Here is a 24,474-nt window from a genome sequence, read left to right as displayed (position 1 = left end):
AATGATATTGAAGGAAGTCAAAGATCAGCATCACAATTAGAATACTTAAGATTTGTGAAGAGCCCCACCTTACGTAAGATAAGGCTCTGTCTCCCACCTTATTGCATGTTAGAGAGGCTCCAAAATAAGGCAGACTTCAGCTTATTTATAGTCAAAAGATTGGTTTTTGTTGTAGAATTACTGTGATCTCAAAAGGGGATATAATGTATAGCTCAGCCAAAATTCAAAATAGCTATTATACAAGCTGAATATATTTACTCTTGCTAATTTCATTTTTATAAAACTGTTACCTATTGGTTTTGTAGAGGTACTGCTTCAAGAACACACAACATAGTAACTTGTGATAATAAGTCATCACCTACAGAACAGATAGTATATAATAGTAACTTCCAGTACTAATACAGACTCCAGTTAAATAAAAGGGCAAATAACTGTAAAGTTATAGACATTGAAGTTAAAGCCCAGTACTCTTACTTTATGACTGGTGAGACTGACTTGCTGGATGTTTAAGATCAAACTTAGAGATTGAGGTTAAAACAAAGGGCAAAAAAAAAAAAAAGTATTTCAGTATTTGGCTCTTGCCCTCAGAGTCAGCCTGAATCCAGGGAACAAGAGAACTTCTCTAAGTAGCTTAGAACTCTGGACCACATGACCTCCTGATCAGGGAGATGAATGAGATCACTGGAGGGTGAAAAGCCAATCAGTGCACCTGCTGCAGAGGAGGGTCATTGAAAAAGGGAGACGTCCCTGATGCTTCCAAGGGAAGCCATCTCATCAAGGAGACTCTACCTAGCAAATGGCACTAAAGGAGCTAAGAAGCTGCTCTCAAGTTCTCCATGAGTGACCCCTGTGGGAACTCAGTTGACCCTTAACAACAGATAAGAACAAGGTCAATTTGACCAGTTTGATCTTGAATGCCTAGCAAAACAGTTAAAACCAAAACATAGCCATGCCTGGGCATTTAGAAGAAGAAACAGTAGTTAAATGTAACTTAAAATGTACACTTATGTTAGCCCCAAGGATAAGTAAGACTGGAGACTACTAAAGAGCTTCTTAGGCAGGAGTGCCTGATAACCATCAAGAGATACTGCCAGAGTCAGAAATTTTTGGTCATTTCAACTTCTACAGATCTTCCTAAACAGGACCATGCCTGCTAAATTGCCTACAGAAGTTCCTACAAGATCAGATACACAAGTTCTGGAGCTGGAGGACACACACAAGTTCACCAACCAATCAGCCAATCAACTGCTTCTCCTTCAAGACTACCAGCCCCTGACACCCAAAGCCGAGACCTGTGATTCACTATTGACACCTCCAGCTCCAAAAATTCTGCTCCACCTAAAGCCCTCCCTAATCCTCTTTTTTTCAGGAATGAGACTCTTCACTCCTAACTAGCAGGAAGAAGCTACAGAAGAAAGACCATTGTCCCACATCTAGTATCTATAAAAACAAAAAGGGAAAAATGTTGGCATCAGACCTGCAATTTTGCTGCCGCCATTATTCTGCCTCCCCCACAACACTTTACAACCCAGATTGTTAGCCCGCGAACTTCGTAGACAGTAATTGGTCTAGATTGTTAGCCCGCGAACCTCCTCGCCAACCATTGGTCCGTTGTTATTAGCCTGCGAAATTCCACTACTTAATAGCTCCCCCGCCATTTTCTCTCTCTCTTTCCTCCTGGCTTTCACTCTCTCTCTCTTGCACGTGCTCTCTCTTTCTCTCTCACCCTATAGGGAGACACTCTGCCTGTCTGCTTAATAAACTCTCTTGCATGAGTTCCCACATCCGGAGCGGTTTCTGGGTGCTTTCAAGCTTAGCACCCTGAGGAATCATAATGTTCGGGCTCTCACCAGTAAATGAACAAGAGTTTATTAGCTCACAATCTCCTATTTAGCAGCACCCAAGCAAGTCACTTCAACTTGCTCCTATTTCCCTAAACCCTGAGATTTGCCTTTGAAAATCTTGTAACAGTGATCCACTTTACGCTTTGAACGCAGCCCTTGCTGCTCTGCCACTACAACTGATTTTTAAAATGGACATGTTTCTTTCTCTTCTTCTCCCTATTCTCTCCCCATCCCTAATCTCAGGGGAAACCTGAGGAAATACCTTTCTTTCCTTCTTTACAGATTTCTCTCCTTGAGTACACACCCACCACAGGAATGAAGTAATCCAGAATTTGGGGATGGAACTGATACCACCATTTACCGGTGACGAGGTCTGCTCCCTCTAATGTTGAAGATTGAACACTAGAGAAGCACACCAAGGCAAGAATATTAAGCAGGTTTTATTTCTATGCGGTGCTGAGAATCGAACCCAATGCCTCACACATGCCAGGTAAGAGCTCTACTACTGAGCCACAGTCCCAGCCCAAGCGGTTTTATTTAAAGGTAATAATACAGACTTCTCCCAGGAAGGAGAAGGGGGCCATGACTGATGTTCTAACGTCCCAAGAAGTGAGTGTACCCTACATCTTTTATAGGTTAAGGTCTCTTTTGTTCTCCAGTTCTCTCCCCCCTTATCTCTCCTTCCTGCCTAGTGACTAGGCCGTGTTTGCATAAAGTGAAAAGCCATAGGCAGGGGGAGGGCCAAGGTGATTCAGGCAGGTAGGGGTCCAGGGGGCATTAATTAGCAGCTCCTTGCTTGCAGTCCTTGATAAAGGCAGGTAAATTTGGTAATCAATGGGCTCCGGAGATCCTTGATATTCCATTCTCCCAGGGGCAGTCTCCAACTTCCAGAGGCAGATGGCTTCATGGCTTCATTTCCTCAATTTGACCCAATCCCCTATTTTCACACTAACTACCTGTCCTTAATTCCAGCTTCAGGACTAGATCTCAGAAATTACTATCCCCCAAATTAACAAGTGAATTATAAATCCAACAGAGAACAAGTGGAATGTAGCCTTTGAGTCACCTCTTTAAAAGTCCCCTGTTCCTGCTGATGGGCAGAATCACAGCCTTTGGGACAAGAGTCCCCTGTTTTTCTCCTTTGCTAGCAAAGGAATAAACTTTTATCCTTTTTCTCAAAAGCTGTACTCCTTATTGGATTAGCATGGGGAACAAGGACTGAGCTTTCAGCAACAATCTGCATCTCAGCAGGCGCTCCCAAACAAATGGTGACCACAGCACTTATTTCTAAAATGATGATTTTGGCTTTTTAAAATTAGTTAATTCATTATTTTTGGCACTGAGGATTGAACCCAAAGGCACTTTACCACTGAGCTACATGTTACATACCCTGACCCTCTTGGATTTTTAGACAGGGTTGATACCACCAGTTATCGGTGACGAGTCTGCTTCCTCAAATGTTTGTTTAAACATTAGAGAAGCACCCAGAGGCAAGCATATATAGAGTAGGTTTTATTCAAAGGTAGTAACACAGACTTCTCCCACTAGGGACAAGGGGGTCATGGCTGGTATTCTGGTATCCCAAGAAGTGAGAGCTCCCTGTCGCTGCTCTCTCCCCAGTTAGCTCTCTCCTTCCTATCTACTTGACTAGGCCCAGAAGGTGTCCCGTGAGATGGCAAAAAGGTGAGGAGCAGATGGGCAGAGGGAAGGGCCAAATGGAGTGATTCAGGCAGGTAGGGGCTCAGGGGCCATAGCAATTCCCTGCCTGCAGCCTTTTGGGAGGAGGCAGGTAAACTTGGTGATCAAAGGGCTTTGGAGACATTGACATTCCATTCTCCCAGGGGAGGTCTCTAACTTCCCAGACTCAGAAGGCCTCTGTTTCCTCCATTCCATCGATCATCTATAATTTTGGCTTCAGGGTCCTGCCAAATTACTGGGGCTGGTCTTGAACTTGTGATCCTCCTGCCCCAGCTTCACCTGGCTGGGATTACTGGAGTAGACTAACGCACACCGCTCCTTTTTTTACTTTGAGACAGGTCTCCCTAAGTTGCTGGGGCTAGGCTGGAATTTATGAACTTCCTGCCTCAGCCTCCCTAGCAGCTAGGATCACAGGCAGGCTTAACTTTGTTCCTAAACACCCTTCTTCAACGTGACTTCAACGTGGAGTCAGGAGTACTCCACCTTCCAGAGTGTTTGAATTCAAAGCATGCATGCTGGACCAGAAATTGGTGAACAGGGAATGACGCGGCGGAGGTCTTTAGATGCCACTATAAGAACTGCGAGCTTATCAGGCCATCTCCTCTACTCACAAGCCTACCACAGGCCTGTACGCAAGAGAGCACACGTATACGTTAATTCGCCATAGCCTGGTGTGGATTGGATTGAAAAAGGAAGTGGGGGGGGTCACAGGATGACGTAATTTGTGCGCGCTGCGCAAGCAGCCTTTGCGTCCTAGTTACCGCGGGTGTTTGCGCAGGCGCACGACCTTCGAGAGCGGAGCTTAGTCGAAAGGCCAACGGTTGGCCAGCCCGCCACACTTACGTGCACCGAGCTTGCGCGGGGCGGGAGAGAGCGAAATTCAAGCTCCAGCGGAGATACCTGGAGTCTATCCGAGGGTCATGGAGCCCTCCCGAGGTTTGGCGGGAGCGGAGACCTTGAGCCCAGAGCAGGCTACCCGTTATCTGAGGTATGGTTGGGCTTCTAGGCGGGTGTAGTTCGCAGGCTTTGCCGGAGCGGGAGTGGGGTGGCCCTCGTACCCTCCCAGGGGTCCAAACGGTGGAAGCCGAGCCTTGCGAGTCTGGCTCCCGTATTCTCCTGTGAGTAGGGCGTAAGAATCAGCTGTGGACATTGAGCACAATCCTGATTTGGGGAATCCCCCATGCCGCCAAATAACCCTGCTTTATGAGCTCCTAAAGAGCCAGAACTTCCAACTGGTCAAGCTCTCCAGCGGGACTGCCCCCAATTTGTGTATAATATAGTAGTGGGAACAGGCCTGAAAACCATTACTTAACTATAATGTTATAAATGTTACAAGTGCTGTTTAAGTGTTGTTTAATGTACAGGGGGACGCTCTTACCAGAAGCGGAAACACTTCAGCTGTGTCGAAAAATGCATAAGCTTTCGCTAGATGGCTAATGGTATGGGGCATGGTGGAGTGAGGATAAATATTTCAACTTTTAAAAAAAATTGTAACAAAATATACATAACATAAAATTTACCACCTTCGTCGTTTTAAGTGTATAGTTCAGTATTGTTAAGTACACTCACATAGTTGTGTAACCCATCCCCAGAATTTTCGTATCTTGCCAAACTAAAATTATACTCAGTAAACTCCCCATCTCCCATGCCCCTCCTCCCTAGCAGACACTATTCTGTATGTCTGTGAATTTGACTACTTTAGACACTGTATATAAGTGTAGTCATACAGTATTCATCTCTCTATGCCTAGCCTATTTCACTTAGCACAGTGTCCTAAACGTTTTCTATATTGTGTCAAGTGACAGGATTTCCTTCCTTTTTAAGGCTATATTGTATATACCACGTTTTGTTCTTGCATTTATCTGTTGATAGGCACATAGGTTGTTTCTGTATATTGACTATTGTGAATAATGCTGCAATGAACACAGGACTGCAGATACCTCTTTGACATACTGATTTCAAATCCTTTATCTATATACCTAAAAGTGGGGTTGCTGAATCATTCCTATTTCAATTTTTTTAAGAGGCAGGGTCTCTTTATGTTGTCCACGCTGGCCCCAAACTCCCCAGTTCAAGTGATCCTCCTGCCTTGGCCTCCCCAGTAGCTGGTACTACAGGCACACACCACCACTCCTGGCTTTTAAATCATTGCTTTTCTCTTTGTGTGTGTGTGTGCGTGCATGTACAGGCGCTGGATATTGAACCCAGGGTTTCCTAAATACTAAGCATCTACCTCTAATTTTTTGAAGAATCTCCATACTGTTTTTCACAGTGGCTAAACCAATTCATAGTCCCATCCATAGTGTATAAGGGCTCCGTTTTCTCTACATCCTTGTCAATGTTTGTTTTATAGAGAGTAGCAATCCTAACAGGAATGAAATGGTATCTTGTGGTTTGGATTTGTATCTCCCTATTGATAAGTGATTTTGATCATCTTTTTTTTTGGGGGGGGGTGCTGGGGATCAAACCCAGGGCCTCGTGCTTACAAGGCAAACACTCTACCGACTGAGCTATCTCCCCAGCCCTGATTTTGATCATCTTTTCATGTGCATATTGGTCTTTGTTTTTGGAGAAATTCTATTTAAGTGTTTGGCATGTATGTATGTATACACAGTAACTTATACATATATATACACATATATATAAATTTGCATTACTGGGCATTGAACCCAGAGGTGCTCTGTCATTGAGTTACATTCTCAGCCATTTTTGTTTTTTCTTTTGAGACAGGGTCTTGCTGAGTTGCTCAGGCTGGCTTCAACTAAGTTGCTGGGATTACAGGCATGTGCCACCATTCCTAGCTCACTTTTTTTTTTAGTTAGGATGTTTTATTGTTGAGTCGTCGTTCTTTATATCTGGATGTTAACTTATGTATATGTGAATTGTATTTTCTCTAATTATGTAGGTTGCCCTTTTTATCTCATGTTTTGAAAAAAATTATTGTCTAAGTTGCCTTTTCCCTGTGTTTCATTATGTCCTTTGTTTTTTTTTTTTTTTTTTGACACAAACATGCATTCATTTTACTCATAAAACAGCCTGGTTTCCTAATACAGTGCAGGTAGTTTGTTCACCATCTGGCTGGAGGGATCCAGGTCACAGGGGTCCCCCAGATACCTACCTTTATGGGCAGGTGACCATGCATAAATGCCCTTTATTTCTGGCCCATAAGCAAGGCTGGAAAAAAGGACTTCTTTAAAGGAGTAGCCAGGATCAGAAATATCAACCTACAGGGCTTTCTAGATCTCAATGGATAAATGAATAAAACTTTCATTTTTCCAAAATCAACACTGTTGGGTGGGAGACTGTGGGTGCAGTGCAGCTGCCTGGGTCTGTCCCATTTGAGCTCCCTCACCATTTGAGCTTTTTGCCAGCACTTGTGGGTGAAAACAGGGGCCTTTACACAGCACCATAAACATTGCCAGTTCATTTTCAAAGTGAATTCTTCAGGCAAACTGCATTGTTTTGTAGTTGGAAAGACACAAGGGAATTTTAAATGAGAGTGGAATTAAACTGATGTATAGAAGTTTTTAAAAAAGGGGGCTAGGGTTGTAGCTCAATGGTAGAGCACTTGCCAAGCATGTGTGAAGCACTGGGTTCAATTCTCAGCACCATATATAAACAAATAAGTAAATAAATAAAGGCCCATCAACAACTAAAAAAATATTTTAAAAAATTTTTCGTACCAGGGATTAAATCCAGGAGAGCTTAACCACTGAGCCACATCCACAGCCTGTTTTTAATTGTTTTTATTTTGAGACAGGGACTCACAAAGTTACTTAGGATCTCACTAAATTGCTGAGGTTGGCTTTGAACTTGGCAATCCTCCTGCTTCAGCCTCCTGAATCACTGGGATCACAAGCATGGGCCATCTTGCCTGGCTTAGAAGTTTTTAAATTTCAATGTAGTGCAAAGAAATAAATTGGACATGATATAGTGGCACAGGCCTGTAAGTCCAGCCACTCAGTCAGCTGAAACAGGAGGATCATAAGTTCAGTAACTTCAGCAACTTAGCAACTGTCTCAAAATAAAAAATTTAAAAAGGAATTGGAATATAGCTTGGTGGTAGGGTACCCCTAAGTTCAATCCCCAGTACCAAAAAACAGAAGGAAGGAAAAGGGAAGGGGAAGGAAAAAAATTGGAACAGTAGAATAATTCTATTTTCCTTATCAAAATAAAATGTTTTTTAGGATACTAAAAAGTCAGAAGGTCTTACAGAGGAGTAAAAAACACATCTGTGGAATAGTTACATGACTTCCTTAAGGAGGGCTTGAGGAAAACAGGGAAGTTGTGTGTTTTAATAGAGTGCTGGCTTTAGAGTTGGGTCATTTTATTTTTTTGCAGTGCTGGGGATTGAGCTCAGGCCCTTCCCTATTTTTGAGCAAACACTGTCCCACTGAGCCACATCCCTGGCCCAAGCTGGGTTGTTTTAGATTGAAATTACTGGCTCTGGGCTGGGGGTGTATCTCAGTGATAGAGCACTTGCCTATTATGCATGAGGCCCTATGTTCTATCCCCTTCTTACTAACTCAAGCAAGTATCTTGTGTATACTGAACCTCAGTTTTTTTCATCTAGAAAATGGTAGTAAGGAGGCTTAGGACCTTTAGCCCTCCTCACCACCCCTTTCCCTGATCAAGCAAGTGATTTCCCCACCACAGTGCCCCACACTAACACTTTTCTCTTGTTCCCAGGATTCTTTCCTGAACTTTCTCAAACAATTCTTTTCTTCCCCTCCCTGCAATAATCACCCTCTCCTCTCACAATTCTTATCATCTCTCACAATCCCTACCTTTCTCTGTCTCCTGGTTCCCCTGTCTGACAACCTCTCCATCTCTCATGACCCCTCAGCTGTCACAATTGCTCTTCTATTTATCTTAATAGTTCTTAGTCTCTGCTGTCCTTACAAATCCACTCATACAAAGTATCTCCTTCTCTGTTGCTCATACTTCTGCTCTTCTGGTACAGTTCTCTCTCACACTCTCTCTCCTTGCATGTCACTTTGTTTCTTGTGTAAGCACTGAAAGAGAACCCTGCAACTTGCTGTCACATACTCTCTTCTGTCACAGCAGCTCTGGGGCATACTCTGTGTCACTCATGGTTTCTCTTGGTGATGCCTGCTTGTCAGCTTCTCTCTTGTCCACCTTGTCACTCTCCCACTCATGCTCCCTCTCTGACATTCATATTTTGTCTCTATTTCTCTCTGTCTCTTTCCCTGCACCCCTCCCCACTTCTCTGTACCGGTACCCATCTCTCTGATATCCACCTCCCTGACACCCACCTGTTCACACTCTCACCTGCTTACTGTTCATTTTCTCTGCCATTCACTTGCTCATTCTGCCATCCCACCCTCTTTCTGTCTCTCTCTCATCTTCCCCATTCTAGTCTCTTGTCACCCCTTCCCTCTTTCTCATCATCCTTCATTTCTATTACCCATTCTCTACTTTTGTCTCTCTACCACCTATTCTCTTTCCATTGCGCATGCTTTCCCTGTCACCCACCCTCTGATTGCCCACTTTTTCTCTGTCACTTTCATTCTGGGTCCAGTCAGCAGATAGAAACCACAGTGTATTAAAACAAATTTTAATATAAGGAATTATTAAACTGATAAATGAGATAGCCAACTGATGAATGAGGTAAGGTATAAGGACACTCTGAGTGGTACCCTAGGACTAAAGGAGAGTAATTAGGGAGGAACAAACTTTGAAGAAAGCCTCTTCCACCAGGTACAGGTTCAGACCTTCTCAAAAGAGGCAAGAGGCAGCCCCTTGAATAACAGAGGAGTGTGCCTGCTTGTCCAGACTGGATCTGGTGTGTGTCCCAGTACACACAGGCAGGCAGTAATTCTGGAGTACAGGCAGGGAGAGTAGGCCATTGGCAACTAGTGGCCTGGGCATGCACAAAGGGTAGGGCCTATTCCCAGGTGAGCTTCAGGGTCCTGCAGAGGGCCCCAGGGCAAGAGGACTTCAGGAGCTGGTTTCCATGTAGAGGAGGCTTAAGAGAGTTATCTCCAGCCTAGTTGGAGGCTTCAGGGTCATTGAGGATTTGGGTGCTTTGGGTATATGGCTGTAGCTAAGCTGTACAGGATGTTTTTTTCATTTGTAGCAGCTGGAAACTTCTGGAGAACCCCTTCTTCTTGCAGTGTCCCTCTAGTGCCCTCTACTGAGAAGTTTGTCATTGTTCTGATTAAATGAGGGATGCTAGCTTATTCTGTTCATTAGCACAGAGCAGGCATTGAGGGGTGAATTTGGAATTGAGAGGCAATAAATAATGACTGGAATCACCCAGCCTCTCTCTGTTGTCCATCTTCTCTCTTTCCCACTTACTATGGCTCTGTCACTTTACCTGCTTGCACTGAATGGCCCACCTTCTCATTGTCACTTACCTTTTCTATATCTTCTTCTTGCTCACTGTGTCTGTCACCTTTGTTGTGTCTTTTGTTTTGTGATACTGGGGATGGTACCTAGGGGTACTCTACCACTGAGCTACATCCCCAGTCTCATGCATTCATTCTGATAGTTGGAAGTATTGGGAATTGGACATTAATACTCTGTGTGCATATGTGGCTGTACGACCAGTGTGATCCTACATCATGTACAACTAGAAGAATGAGAAGTTATATTCCATTTATGTATGTGTCAGAATGCATTGTACTGTCATGTATAACTAATTAGAACAAATAAAAAAGAAAGTATTGGGAATTGAACCCAGGGTCACGCTACCACTGAGCTATATCCCCAGTCTTTTTTTTATTCATTTTTTATTTTATTTTTAATTTTAATTTTGGTACTGGGGATTGAACCCAGGATGTTTAACTACTGAGCCACATCCTGAGCCTGTTTTATGGTTTTTATTTTGAGACAGGGTTGCAGTAAGTTTCTTGGAGCCTTGCTAAGTCACTGAGGCTGGCGTTTACCTTGGGATCTTCTGGCCTCAGCCTCTGGAGCAACTGGGATTACAGAAATGTGCTACCATGCCCAGTTCTTGTTGCTTTTCGGTTGTGCTCTCTCTTACTCTCTTCTGCCCAATGTGTTCATTCTGTTGCTTACCCTTTCCTTGTCACTCAGTTATCTCTACTGCCCACTCTTTCTTTGCTTTCCTTTTTTCTCTTTGTCACTTAACGTCTGTCCCCATCACCTGCTTACTCTCTGTCATACATCCACTCTGTGTTGCCCACTTACTCTGGCACCCTCTCCTGTGTTCTGTTGCCTTATTTTCCATGCTTTCTCTTTGTTGCTTTCTTTATGTCTCTTACTCCCTTTGTCTGTCCCCCGCTTCCACCACCATCCACCCTTTATCTCTCCTTTGCCCACCCTGTACCCCCTTTTTTGATTGCTTTCTCTATGTCACCAATCTCTTTCTTACACACTTGCTAGCTATGTCAGTTGCCCACTCTTGCCCATCCTCTGTCATGTGTTTTTTACTTTCCTTCTTTTGTTTTTACTGGCTTATTCTCCCTGTAAGCAAAAATAACCAACATGGCTTCAGCACCATAGTGAAAATAAAAATAATGAGGACAGAAGCAGACCTCAACCAGATCAGTAAGCTTTCCATTATCCTGCAGCGAAGTCAGTCAGTCAGGCACGGGAGGGCTCATTTTCTGGTTATGGAAATGGCCCGCAGGTTATAGAAGGAGGCTGAGTTTTATAGTTTACAGTGAAGGTGAATTAATCTGGAGACTGGGAATGGGAAAAGTGGAGACTGTGGATGTGCCATTTGGATAGTCAGGAACATAGCTGTCCTGGTTAAAATTTTAACTAAGGAAGGCAGTTGTAAAAGGTTTGAAACTCATTGTCACTGGGAAAAGCTCCGAATTTGGGCTTCACAGCTTATCTCCTTCTTCTGGGACCTATTACCTAGAGCCTCACTATTCACTTTTCTCCTTCCAGGACTCATCTGCAGTGAGAAAGGGTAAAAGTTCAGGGCCCAGTGTTTCAATATTTGCTTCCTCCCTTCAGGACCCATTGTGGTTGGGAAGGGGTGAATGTTTGCTTTTGGTGGAGAAACTGGGGATGAACCCAGGAACAGATGAAAGTGTGTCTTTTCCTTCAGGGCCCATTGTTACTGGGAAAGGATGTACTGAGAGGGGTTTAACATTTGGCTGATTTCCTTCCCTCCTCCCAAGTCACACTATCCCTCCACTTTTCCCTGGGGGCAGTCTTGTACGAATATTATTTTCCATAACCCTTCACTTCCTGTGTCAGCACACATACCCTGTTGCCCACACACTGTCATACAAGCACACATACACACACAGTCTCTTCGTTACATATAATTCCTCTTACATCTCTCAACACTTTCTGTCAAGATACTTTTTGAAACATAGTCTTCATAACAATTTTGTTTCTGACTTTGTAATACCTAACACTGTCTCTTCAATGTCTCTATTATACACCATCTCAATCTTGTCAGCTTTCTTTTTTTCAAATTCTATAACATGGGTTTTTTTGTTGTTTGTTTTCTTTTTTGAGACAGGGTTTCATTATGTTGCTCAGGCTGGTCTCGAATTCATGGAACTTGGCTCAAGTGAGCCTTCTGCCTCAGCATCCTGAGTAGGTGGAACTAAGAGGTATGGGCCAACATGCCCAGTTTTTTTTTTTTAAATGAGTATTGAACCCAGGGACACTTAACCACTGAGCCACATCCCCAGTCCTTTTTATTTTTTGCTCAGGACCTCACTGAGTTGCTGAGGCTGGCCTCAAACTTGTGATCCTTCTGTCTCAGCCTCCCAAGTCATGGGAATTATAGGCATGTGCCACCATGCCTGGCTCATGCCCAACTTTTAAAATATGGCTATTAATACCACCTTTTTGTTTTAATGCCTTTATCTTATTTATTTATTTTTATGTGGTGCTGAGGATTGAATCCAGTGCTCCAGTGCTTCACACATGCTAGGCAAGCACTCTAGTACTGAGCTACAACCCCAGCCCCACATGCCCAGTTTTATAACATGTTTTCTAGTGCTCTCTGTCCTCTGAATTTTCTTGCTTGCTTGTTCTCTTGCTAATGCGCTAGGACTTTTTATGCACTGGCCCTCTATGTAGCTTTCTTCCTTTCTCTCAATAATTTTTTTGACATATTATACAACTCACCTGTTGAAAGTGTACAGTTCATTGACTTTTAGTTTATTTATTCACTGAGTTTTATGCCCATCATCACAATCAATTTTAGAACATTTTTATTACCCTTAAAAGAAACCCCATATACTTTAGCTACCATTCCCATTTTCTTCCTGCTGCCAGCTCTAGGCAATCACTAATCTACTTCCTTTCTCTCTGATTTGTCTGTTTGGACATTTCATATAAATGGAATCAAGTATGATTATTTGTAACCAACTTCTTTTCCTTAACATATTGACTTCATAGTTGACCCTCATTGTAGCATGTATCATTACTTCATTTCTTTTTATTGCCAAATAATATTCTTTGTCCCCCACCTCCCTAGGGATTGAACCCAAAGACACTCTACTACCGAGGTACATCTCCAGCTTTTTCAATATTTTTGTGACAGGTTCTCACTAAGTTTCTGAGGCTAGCCTCTAATTTGTAATCCCTCTGCCTCAGCCTCCTGAGTTGCTGGGATTACAGGTGTGCATCACTGTATCCAGTAATCCCAGGAGTTTGAGGTCAGCCTGAGCATCATAGCAAAGTGCTATCTCCAAAATAAATAAACATATTAATAAATTGCCATCCAAGAAACCATACAGTTTTTAATTCAATCAACAGTGCATGAGTAACCAGTTACCCATGTTTTCTCAGACTGTTATTTAAAGAACTGAGTTAATTCAAAAGTTAGGATATATAGCTGGGTGTGTTGGTGCATACCTATAATCCTGGTTTCTCAAGAGGCTGAAGTAGGATTGCAAGTTGTAGACCAGCCTGGGCAACATATCAAGATCCTGCCTCAAAATAAAAAAAAAAATTTTAAAGGCTGCAGATGTAGCTCAGTGGTAGAGCAACCATGGGTTTGATCCCTAGTACCACAAAAAAGTTAGGATATATAGTTTAACTTTTGCAGGGGTGGTACTGAGAATAGAACCCAGGGACACTTTACCACTGAGCTATAACCCTTTTAATTTTTTATTTTGAGATAGGGTCTTGCTAAATTGCTGAAGCTGGACTTATACTTGGGCTCCTCCTGCCTCAGCCTCCTGAGTCACTGTGATTATAGGCATGTGCCACCCACCCTGGTATAGTTTACTTTTTGAAACTAGAAATCCTAGTATTTTCTTGTAAAAATACACTTGCATGACTGGGCAAAGGTTTGTTTGTTTAAACCTATGTATATATGATTTATCATAGTTTTGCTAGTTAGAGCAACTTTTCAGAAGGAACCAATCTACATAATTTTTTTTTGTGTGTGTAGTACTGGGGATCAAACCCAGGGCCTTTGACATGATAGGGCAAGTTCTCTACCACTGACATACATCCCCAGACCTCTGTTAAGATGTCATCACCAGTCTGACAGTATTGAGAGGTGGTGGGACCTTTAAGAAGTGGCTGGATTCATTGGGGCTCTGCCCTCATGAAGGAATTAATTTTCACAAGAGCAAGTCAGCTCCTTTAGTCCCTTCCCTCTCTTTTGTGTACTTTTTCCATTTTTTCACCATGATAGAGCAGCATGTGGCTCTCATCAGAAGCTGGACAGATGCTGGTGCCATGCTCTTGGACTTCCAGAAAAGTGAGCCAAAATAAACCTCTTACCTTTATAAATTACCCAGCCTAAGGTGTTTTGTTGTGGTAACAGAAAACAGACCAAGATGAACCTTCACTCAAAATTTTGGTACAGATATGAAGATTGCTGATGCCACATACAACCAGGAGAGTATAAAGGTGTTTATTAGACACATAATGAGGCTTTCTGGAGGAAAGCAGGTCAGGGAAAGGATATAGGCTTGGTGTCTTTAGGGTGGTTATGGGCCAGGGTGAAGGATAAGACTTACATAGTTTGAATTTCCCTCTGGTGCCAAGAGAAAGAATTGGGATTTCTTTTTAGCTTGCCCAGATGTGGGGCAGAAGGGAAAGAAGGAGAGGTAGAACTTAAAAGCTGTCAACAGTCAAGCATCAGCAATGATATCAGTTTTTAATTCTGCTTCCATTTTCTCAGTTTCAAGCATTCCTCTCTTCAACCTCTACCTTATCCCTGCAGTCTGCCAATTTCACCAACTCTCATATCACTGGAATTAGTTTATTGATTCAGTCTTTTCACTATTGCTCATGCTGCTCAGGTCTTCACTTTCCTCCTTACATAACTTGAAGTTTGGAGTCAGTAATTATAGAGACTTACTTGCTTACAACTTTAGCTTTTTTCTCCTGTCATTTCATTTTACTTACTTTGCAAGACCAAACTTTACTGTGGTAGACAGAAGAATGACTTCCCAAAGATGTCTACATATTAGTTGCTGAAACATGTCAGTGTTACCTTATATAGCAAGGAGGAATTAAGGTTCAAGATGGAATTAAAAGCCACTAATCAACTGACCCTAAATATGGAGATTATCTTGGAATACCTGAGTGAACCTAGATGTCATCACAGGGGTCCTTAAAAGTTTAAAAATGAGGCAGAAGAAGAGATCAGAGTGATACTATGTGAGGACTTAACCTGTTATGGATGGCTTGTAAGATGGAGGAAGGAGCCATGATCTCAGATCATGCTTAATGGACAAGAAACATTCTTCAGAAAGGAATGAAGTTCTGATACCTTTTTTTTTTTCTTAGCACAGCAAGACCTGTTTTAGGTTTCTAGACAACCATAGGATAAAAGATAATACAGTTGTCTATTAGTATAGCAGGGGTTGGTTCTAGGACCCCCCATGGATTAAAAAAAAATCCACAGATGCTCAAGTCCCTCATATAAAATTCCATAGTATTTGCATATAACCTACATTATCCTCCCCTATTCTTTAAATCTCTGGATTACTTATGATTATGATACTGAATACAAAGTCTGTACATATTGAGTACACACACAATTTTTTTCCAGATATATATTCTTTGGCACTGGGGCTTAACCCAGGGGTGCTTTACCACAAAGCTACAGCCCCAGTCCTTTTCTATTTTTTATCTTGAGACAGGGTCTTGCTAAATTGCTGAGGCTGACTTTGAATTTATAGTCCTCCTGCCTCAGCCTCCTGAGTAGCTGGGATTACAGTTGAAATATTTTCAACATATGGTTGTTTGAATCTGAGGATGCAGAATCCATAGATACAGAGGACTGTTTAAACATCTGTGTTATTTTCAGCCACAAAATTTGTGATCATTTCTAACAGCAGCAATAGGAAACTAATAAAATTCTTCACTAAACCTGTGCCATGGCACATGCCTGTAATCTCAGCTACTCTGGAGGCTGAGGCAGGAGGATCGCAAGTTGGAAGTTAGCCTGGGCAACTTAGTGAGACTGTGTCTCAAAATAAAAAATAAAAAGGATTGGAGCTGTGACTTGGTGGTACAGAGCCTCTTGGTTCAATTCTCAATACCATAAAAACAAAAACCATTTCACTAAATCCAGCTACAACCTATGCAGATGAACATGATTGAAGAAACAGTCATGGTGATGGACTTCATGTGAAATCCATAATTATCAATGTCAAGCAGGCCCTTAATAATACCTGGCAATCGCATTTCTCTAATGTATTCATTCACTTATCCATTCTGGTAGATTGCTTTTACCTTCTTGCTTTTCATATCCTGAATACCTTCCTCATCTCTCTGAGTCTGTGAACCTGCTTCCAATTTCATTGGGAGATAGAAACAATCAACAGAATGTCCTCAACATTCTTCCATATCAACCCACCTCCCAGCATTATTCCCATTATTGCCTTTTCTCCTGTTCCTGTGAATGAACCCTCCATGCTTCTTAGCCAAGGCACAAGCCCTCCGCAAACCCCTCCCTTTATGGAAAAGATCTCGTCCCTTATCACACTCTGGTATAAGGACTTTGATCCAGCGATTCTTTTCTCTCTTTAAAAAAAAACCCTGCCTCAACCCTACTTCCCACTCCAGTTATTGTTCCATGTCTTTTCTTCACTTTACATCAAAATTGGAGATATAGATATCATTGTCTAAACTTGGTTTGTACTCTGACAGTCTAGTCAAACTGCTTTTTTCAAGGTCACCAATGACTGTCTTATAACCAAATATAATATCAATTCTCAATCCTCATCTTCCTTGACCAAAAATATTTGATGAGTTGATTACTCTGACATGAAACTAATAATTCATTCCTGATTTTCTTCCTACCTCACTGACTATTTCTGCTTAGATTCTGATTCCTTAAATCATCTAAGATTCTTTGAGTACCTGAAGGGCACCCTGTGACATCTGGCAAAAACACAATTCATTGATGACCAGCTACCTGCCCCACAACCCCCATCCCCATCTCCTTGTGTCCCCATGCACAGAAGGATAATTAGTCTTTACTTCAGGCTTTAAAACATACAGATCCTAAGTTACCATTGATGGTGACTCTGTGCAGGTTTTAAAACTCAGTTTCTGTTGAGCATTCATTATTGTCATGGTTTTTGTGATCTCATTGGTCTGTATTCCATAGATTCTCAGCTGCCATTTGATTTCCCAACTTGTCCAGAAGAATTTCCAAAATGTTGTTCATTCTAAGGCATCTGGCAAAGTCATAAAGTCTAAGATTACAAATAATTACCTAGTATGATCATGGCATCTAAGGTCAAGCAGAATCTAGAAACTCATTAAGAAATAGTTTATTTGGAAAGGGAGAATGCTCATCAGTAATCTAAACCCTGTTATTTCATTCATCTTAAATTTCTTTTTGGTATCTGGGATTAAACCCAGGACCACTTAACCACTGAGCCACACCCCCAGCCCTTTTTAATATTTTATTTAGAGATAGGGTCTTGCTAAGTTGCATAGGGCCTCACTAAGTTGCTGAGGCCTCCTTTGAACTCACAATCCTCCTGCCTCAGCCTCCCAATCTGTTGACATGGGCTACCATGCCCAGCTCAATTTTTTTTTCTTATGGGGTCTTACTGTGTCACCCAGACAGATCTTCTATTTAGGATCCTGCCTGCCTCAGCTTCCTGAGTAGCTGGAATTACAGGCATGCCTGGCTCTCGTCTCAAATGATTTTGAATTCTCCCCAAATCCCTATTGGTAATAGGACTGTGGGTCAGAAGTCTGAAACCTTGAGAGCCTCAGGTCTAAAGAGCCATGAAGTAGGAAGGAAAAAGAGGGCAAGTCTTGCATCTGACTGATGACCTGATGGATTGCTGGGCCAGGACATAGAAATTAAGTCTGTATATGAGCTTTCCAAAGACTGGAGTTTTTGAGTGTGAGGTGGAGCCAGTTGATTTAGAAAAAATCTGGGTTTAGTGAATAAATTTTTATTATTTTGTATGTATATGGTGTGTGATTTTGGAAATAAAAAGGAACAAATATCATGGCATATCACCCTTAAATACTAAGAAATATCTCTAAATATCTAAAGAACAGATTCGTTTTTTAGAGTAAAGCAGATTTAATTTGTGATGACTGAGAACAGTTAGTTAATATTTATTAAATTATTCCTTGAATAAGTAATTCCTTATTCTGAACCAAGAGTCAGAACTGATAGACTGGTTTCTTGGGAAGGACAATACTCTAAACATCTCTTAGTAATAGACTAGAAAAAGGCAGTTGCACTCAACAAGGAAAAGAAAGAAATGATTACGTTACATATGTCTAGATTGTTTGGTTCTAATGAAGACCTGAGAAGAAATTATTCTATGACTGGTTTAGAATTCAGGGGTAAAAACATCCTGGAACCATGTTATTTGATAAATTCTATCTCTTAAATAGGGTTACAGCCTGGGAAAGAGTTGTTATTCCAGAAGTCTAGCCTGTTACTTGGTGACACTAAAGTTTAAGAATACCTGAGAAAAATAAAAATTAATAATTCTAGCCTAGTTTGTAGAACATATTCTTAAAACAATAGTATACCATACCATACCTGACAAACTCATTGATTATCTACTATATGGTCCATATTCATTTTTTTTCAAATGGTATTTTTATCATTGTTTTTATGGAATCAGGATTCAAAGATGGTTCACACTGAATTTAGTTATATTTATTAAGCCCTTCCCACCTTTTTTGGTGGTTGGGGCCAGAAATTGAACCCAGGTCCTTCTACATGCTAAGCAGGAGCTCTACCACTGAGATACAACTCCAGCACTAAAGCAACCTTAATTTTAAAAATATTTTTAGTTGTAGATGAACATAATACCTTTATTTTTTTCGTTTATTTATTTTTTATGTGGTGCTGGGGATATAACCCAGTGCCTCACACATGCTAGGCAAGCACTCAACCACTGAGCTACAACCCCAGCCCCGCAACCTTAATTTTTAATGTTTTTCTTCACAGTTCTAGGGATGAAACTCAGGGCTTTAGCCAGGCACTGTAGTGCACACTTGTAATCCCACATTTGGGAGGCAGAGGCAGGAGGATCAGAAGTTTGAGGTCAGCCTCAGCAATTGAGTGAGACACTGACTCAATATTTTAAAAAGTAAATACAAAGGGTTAGGGTTGTGGCTCCTTGGTAGAGTACCAATCCCCAGTACTGAAGGCAGGGGTGGGAGGAAGCAAAAGAAACCCAAGTTCTTGTACATGCTAGGCAAGCACTCTACCACTGAGCTACACACCCAGTCCTTAAGTCTCTTAATGAAGAACATCCGCCGCCTCCCTTTATTTCTATGCCAATGATTTGGGTTAGCTTGATGACTTCCTTGCAGTGCCTTTAGCTGGTTCTCCTCTCTTGAAATTTAGATCTAAAGGCTTGATAAGATTAGGGTTCAATATTTCTATTAAGAATATTTCATAGATGAGGCTATGTAATTTTCTTTCTTTTTTTGAGATACTGGGGTTTGAATCCAGGGGTTCTTTTCCACTGAGTTACATCCCCAGTCCATTTTATATTTATTTTGGGACAGGTTCTTGTTAAGTTGCTGAGACAGGTCTCAAACTTGCAATCCTCCTGCCTCAGTCTCTCAAGTTGCTGGGCTTACATGTATGTGCCCAGCTGAGTATTTCTTTTTGTATCATATCAGGAAGCATGTCTGATATTCCTACTTTCAGGAATTATTATTATTATTATTATTATTTTAACTGGGGATTGAACCCAGGAACTCTTAACCACTGAGCCACATCCCCAGGCCTTTTTTGGAGGGGTACCAGGGATTGATCTCAGGGGCAATCAACCACTAAGCCACATCTCCAGTCTTATTTTGTATTTTATTTAGAGACAGGGTCTCACTGAGATGCTTAGTACCTCACTGTTGCTGAGGCTGGCTTATGAACTCAGGATCCTCCTGCCTTAACCTCCCAAGCCACTTGGATTGCAGATGTGTGCCACCATGCCTGGCCTCAGTAATGTTAAGATTGATCAAAGGGTACAGTGGTCACGGTCTGATCACTCCTAGCAAAGTTGCCTTTTCCCACCCATGGTGAAGAAGTAATATGTTGGGAATTCCTTAGCATTCTGTGAATATCAGTTCCCCATTAACCTTTCAGCCATTGGTAATGATGGACTAAATCTGTTATTTAATTAGGGATTAAAATGGTTTTCTAATTTTACTATTTCATGTTCATTAGGTGAAAATTTTCTGTATATGTTCTTAATATTGGAGTGCCATCTGTTTTAAAATATTCCTTCCCTGGGTGATTTTATTCTCTTTATTGGCTTTACATTCCAGCTATGTGCTGAGAACTTTCACATGCTTTTTTAAAAGTAAATGTTTTTTAGGAATAATTTTTAAATTTTTATTGAGATGGGGTTTCACTATATTGCTCAGGCTGGCCTTAAACTCCTGGGCTCATGCAATTCTCCTACCTCAGGAGAACTAGACCCAGGCCACTGTTTTGTTTTTATTTAATTTTTTGCAGTGCTGGGATTGAACATAGGGACTTGTGCATGCTAGGCAAATGCTATACTACTGAGCTATATCCCCTACCTCCTATTTTATTTTATTTTTATTTTTATTGGTAATGAGGACTGAACCCAGGGGTGCTTAACCACTGAGCCACAGCTTTAGCCCTTTTTATTTTGAGACAGGGTCTCACTAAGATGCTTTAAGACTTTGCTAAGTTGCTGAGACTGGCCTTGAACTTGCCATCCTTCTGCCTCAGCCTCCAGAGCCACTGCGGGTACAGGCATGTGTCACCATACCTGGCCCCCTTTTTATTTTTAACTGACAAATAATTGTGCATATTTGTGGGGTAAAATGTGATGTTTTTGTTCCCAACCTTAAGTCTCTCCTTCCTGACTCTAGAAGGCCAATTTCTCAGGAGGGGAAGGTTGGTAAAAAAAAGAATCTGGTTTATTCTTGAAGAAGGTGGAGGGGCTAGGTCCTCAAGACTCTATCATGGGTTTTTAGGGGTGCAAAAGAGTTCAATAGGGAGGAGCAGTGCAGGGCCTTAGTCACCCAGGGCTTGTCTTTTTTATTCCTTTTAATTTTATTTTATGATGCTGGGATTAAACCCAGGGCCTCAGGCATGCCAGACAAGTACTCTTATAATTTGGATCCCCAGCTCAATCATTTATTCTCTGGCAATGGACTTCAACCTCCTAGTGCTAGCTAGCTCCAGTAGTTCTTTTTTTTCAGTTGTTGATGGATCCTTATTTTATTCATTTATTTATATGCAGTACTGAGAACCCAGTGCCTCACACATGATAGGCAAGTGCTCTACCACTGAGCCACAACCCCAGCCCTCCTGTAGTTCTTTGTGTTAGTTGATACAGAACTAAAGAAGGAGAGGTGTTACAAATAACATCTTAAACCATTTAGAAGGGACTTCTTTTTAGAATGCCAGGCAAAGGGAAAGGGATCTGAGGTTTAGTGTGGGGCAGAAGGGTAAAGAGTAACTTTACTATGGATAACTTCACAAGAACAGCCCTGTTAAATTTTGATAGGTACATGCATTGTGAATGTTTAAACCTAGTTAATTAACATATGTATCACCTCAAATCATTTTTTTCTTTGTGGTGAGAACACTTAAAATCCATTCTTTTAGCTGTTTTGAAATTTACAATACATTATTATTAACTATAGTCCCCATGCTCTGCAGATCACCAAAACCTGTTTCTTTCTAACTGAAACTTTATACTCTTAGACTAACCCTAACCAGGGTATCATGATTGCCAGGAAAGTGCTCTACAAGTGAACCTCATCTCTGTCCTATTTTAATTTTTAAATTTTTTTATTTTATTTTTTGTTTTTAGATACACATGACAGTAGAATGTACCCAATAATATGCTCTTTCATTTGTTGATGAAATTATAAATGTAATTTTTTTGTAATTTCCTTTTCATTTTAGTATTTAGAAATGTGACTGATTTTTGACTCTAATTTGTATCCTGCTACTTTGCTGAATTCATTAATTAGCTTAATAGTTTTTTTTGTGTGTACGTGTTTTCATCATCTGGAATTAGATAATTTTACTTCTTTCCAATTTGGAGACTTCTTATTTCTTTTTCCTCACCTAATTGTTCTGGTTAGAACTTCCAGCAATATATTGAATAGAAGTGGTGAGAACTGGCATCCTTTCTTTCTGGAAAAGATTTCAGTCTTTTAACATTGAGTATGATATTTACTGTGGGTCCTTCATATATGGCTCTCATTATGTTCAGGTAGTTTCCTTTTATTCCTAGTTTATTGAGGATTTTTTTTTTCCCATCATGAAAGGATATTGAATTTTGTCAAGTAGTTTTTCTACATCAGGCAGTATGATCATGTGGCTTTTCCCTTCTGTTAATTTGATCAATCAAATTAACTATCCTTGGATTCCAGGACTAAATCACTTAGTCATGGTGTGTAGTCATTTTAATATGCTACTGAATTTTGTTTGCTAATAATTTGTTGAGGATTTTTGCATCTCTGTTCATAAGAAACATTGGTCTATTCATTTTCCTTTCTTGTAGCATTTTTTCCTGTGGTGTTGGGGATCAAGCCCAGGGCCTTGAGCAAGATAGGCAAGTGCTTCTTTACCACTGACCTACAGCCCCCAACTCCTTTTTGTTGTATCTTTATGATGTGATCTTTTATATGGAAAAGCCTAATGAAGACACACACACACACACACACACACTCAACTATTAGAACCAATAAACGAGTTCAGCAAAGTTGGAGGGACATAAGATCATTATTCAAAGTTTACTTGTATTTCTGTGCATAGCAGAGAATGACATTAAGAGTTCCATTTACAGTGGCACCAAAAGGAATAAAATGGTAGCAATAAAGTTATCCAAGAAAGTACTCATTGAGAAGTACAAAACATCCTTTAAAGAAATGGAAGAGGTCCTAAATAAATGGAGAGATATCTGGTGTTCATAATTGGAAGACAATAATGTTAAAATAGCAATACTTTCCAAGTGTTACAGAAATTCCAATGCCACTTCTAACAGAATCCAAGCTGGCTTTTTTTACAGAAATTGACAGGCCATAATAAAAGCCCTGTGGAAATTCAGGGGACCCAGAATAACCAAAACAATCTTGAAAAACAAAGGATTCCCAGTTCCTGAATTCAGAATTTAGAACAAAGCTGCAGTAGTTAAGACAGTATGGTAGGTAGCGAAGAGGCGGAGTTGTGTGGTGTGTGAGCCAGGGAAGGAGAAGGAGGGAGTAAAGCTGAGAGGAGATGGGAGAGACACCACACACATGGCACAAGATGGCTGGAGAGGCAGCAGCACTCTGAGCTTTCATACATTTTGCCGCAGCCAAGGTGCCCATTGACTGGCGGGGAGCTGTATTTGGGGAGCCCGGAAGCCTGCAGGAGCTGAGTGTCCATGGCTGAGACAAGGCAGGCCTCTCATGGGTGCTGGAATTCATGGCCAATGCACACCAGGACAGCAGGGCCCACTACGTCAAAAGTCGGACTGGGGTAGTGACTGCACAGGTGCCTGGGATCCCAGCCGCTTGGACCCCGCATGGACAGGAGGCTCCTGCAGGTGGTCAGTCCCAGGACTCAAAGATGGAAGACCAGAAGGTGCCAGTGGCTGTGCTTGTACCCTGTGACTTACGAGTTTAAAATTAATTTGCTGCTGGTTCTGAACAAATACGGTTCTTTTATCCCAGGTATGTCATCTTGAAGATTGACATTGCACTTTTATCCTTGAGGATTCAGAAAATTTTGGGAAATTCTGTATTTTATCTAAAGTATGACACCCCAGACTGAAAAATCTAAAGGGCCCATACAACAGAGTGGACACTGGTGGAAACATTTATACCCAGTGGGCTTGAAGAGTCTCAAGTGGACCCTACTACTGAGAAATTAAGATGGCAGTCCACTATGGGGAAATGAGGAAAATAGATTAATACAGGAGTGCTCTGATAACATACAACCAGGGTTCTTTTAACATGCATTCCATGAAATGAATGAAAGAAGATATAGGTTTCTTACCCAACACAAATGGACACGGATATGATTTTCTTAAAAGACTTTTGTATCATTAAAACCACTGCATTTTTGACCTTTGGAAAAGACAACACAGTAGTTTGTATGCTTGGGATTTTTTGAAATTTGATTTGTTTTGAGTATAACCTCATGGAATGTTCAATAAAATTTCTAACACTTAAAAATTTAAAAAAGTGTGGTACTTGTGTAAATATAGATATAGGTCAATGGAATAGAATTGAGAATTGAGACTTCTATAACAATATGAAGCACCCTTATTTCAGGTATTTGCTAGTGTTGGGGAATGTGGTTGCTGTTGTGTTTTGTTTCTTGGGTGTTTTTCCCCTTCCTAAGCAAGCTGTCACAGCCACTTTATTCTGGTGATGTTTTTTTTAATACTGGGGATTGAACCCAGGAGCGTTAAACCACTGAGCTACATTCCCAGCCCTTTTTATTTTTTATTTTGAGGCAGGGTATTGCTACATTGCTGCTGCCAGCCTCAAACTTAACTGTCTTCCTGCTCAGCTCCCCCAGTTGCTG

The 24,474-nt window shown here is 41.2% G+C and overlaps 1 protein-coding gene across 1 annotated transcript in view; it reads left to right on the top strand.

The window, feature by feature from the left end:
* The first annotated feature begins 4,357 nt into the window (after positions 1–4,357).
* Ercc6l (ERCC excision repair 6 like, spindle assembly checkpoint helicase) overlaps positions 4,358–24,474 on the top strand; it is a 28,425-nt gene continuing 8,308 nt past the window's right edge. The window contains exon 1 of the mRNA XM_047537161.1: positions 4,358–4,530. Coding sequence (XP_047393117.1) covers positions 4,463–4,530 — 68 coding nt within the window. The 5' untranslated portion in view covers positions 4,358–4,462. The remainder of the gene's footprint in view (positions 4,531–24,474) is intronic.

The sequence above is a fragment of the Sciurus carolinensis genome, chromosome X (assembly GCF_902686445.1).
Source record: "Sciurus carolinensis chromosome X, mSciCar1.2, whole genome shotgun sequence".
Taxonomy (NCBI): Eukaryota; Metazoa; Chordata; class Mammalia; order Rodentia; family Sciuridae; genus Sciurus; species Sciurus carolinensis.
Note: the sequence above shows the minus strand (reverse complement) of the source record. Positions and strands in the feature narration are given on the sequence as shown.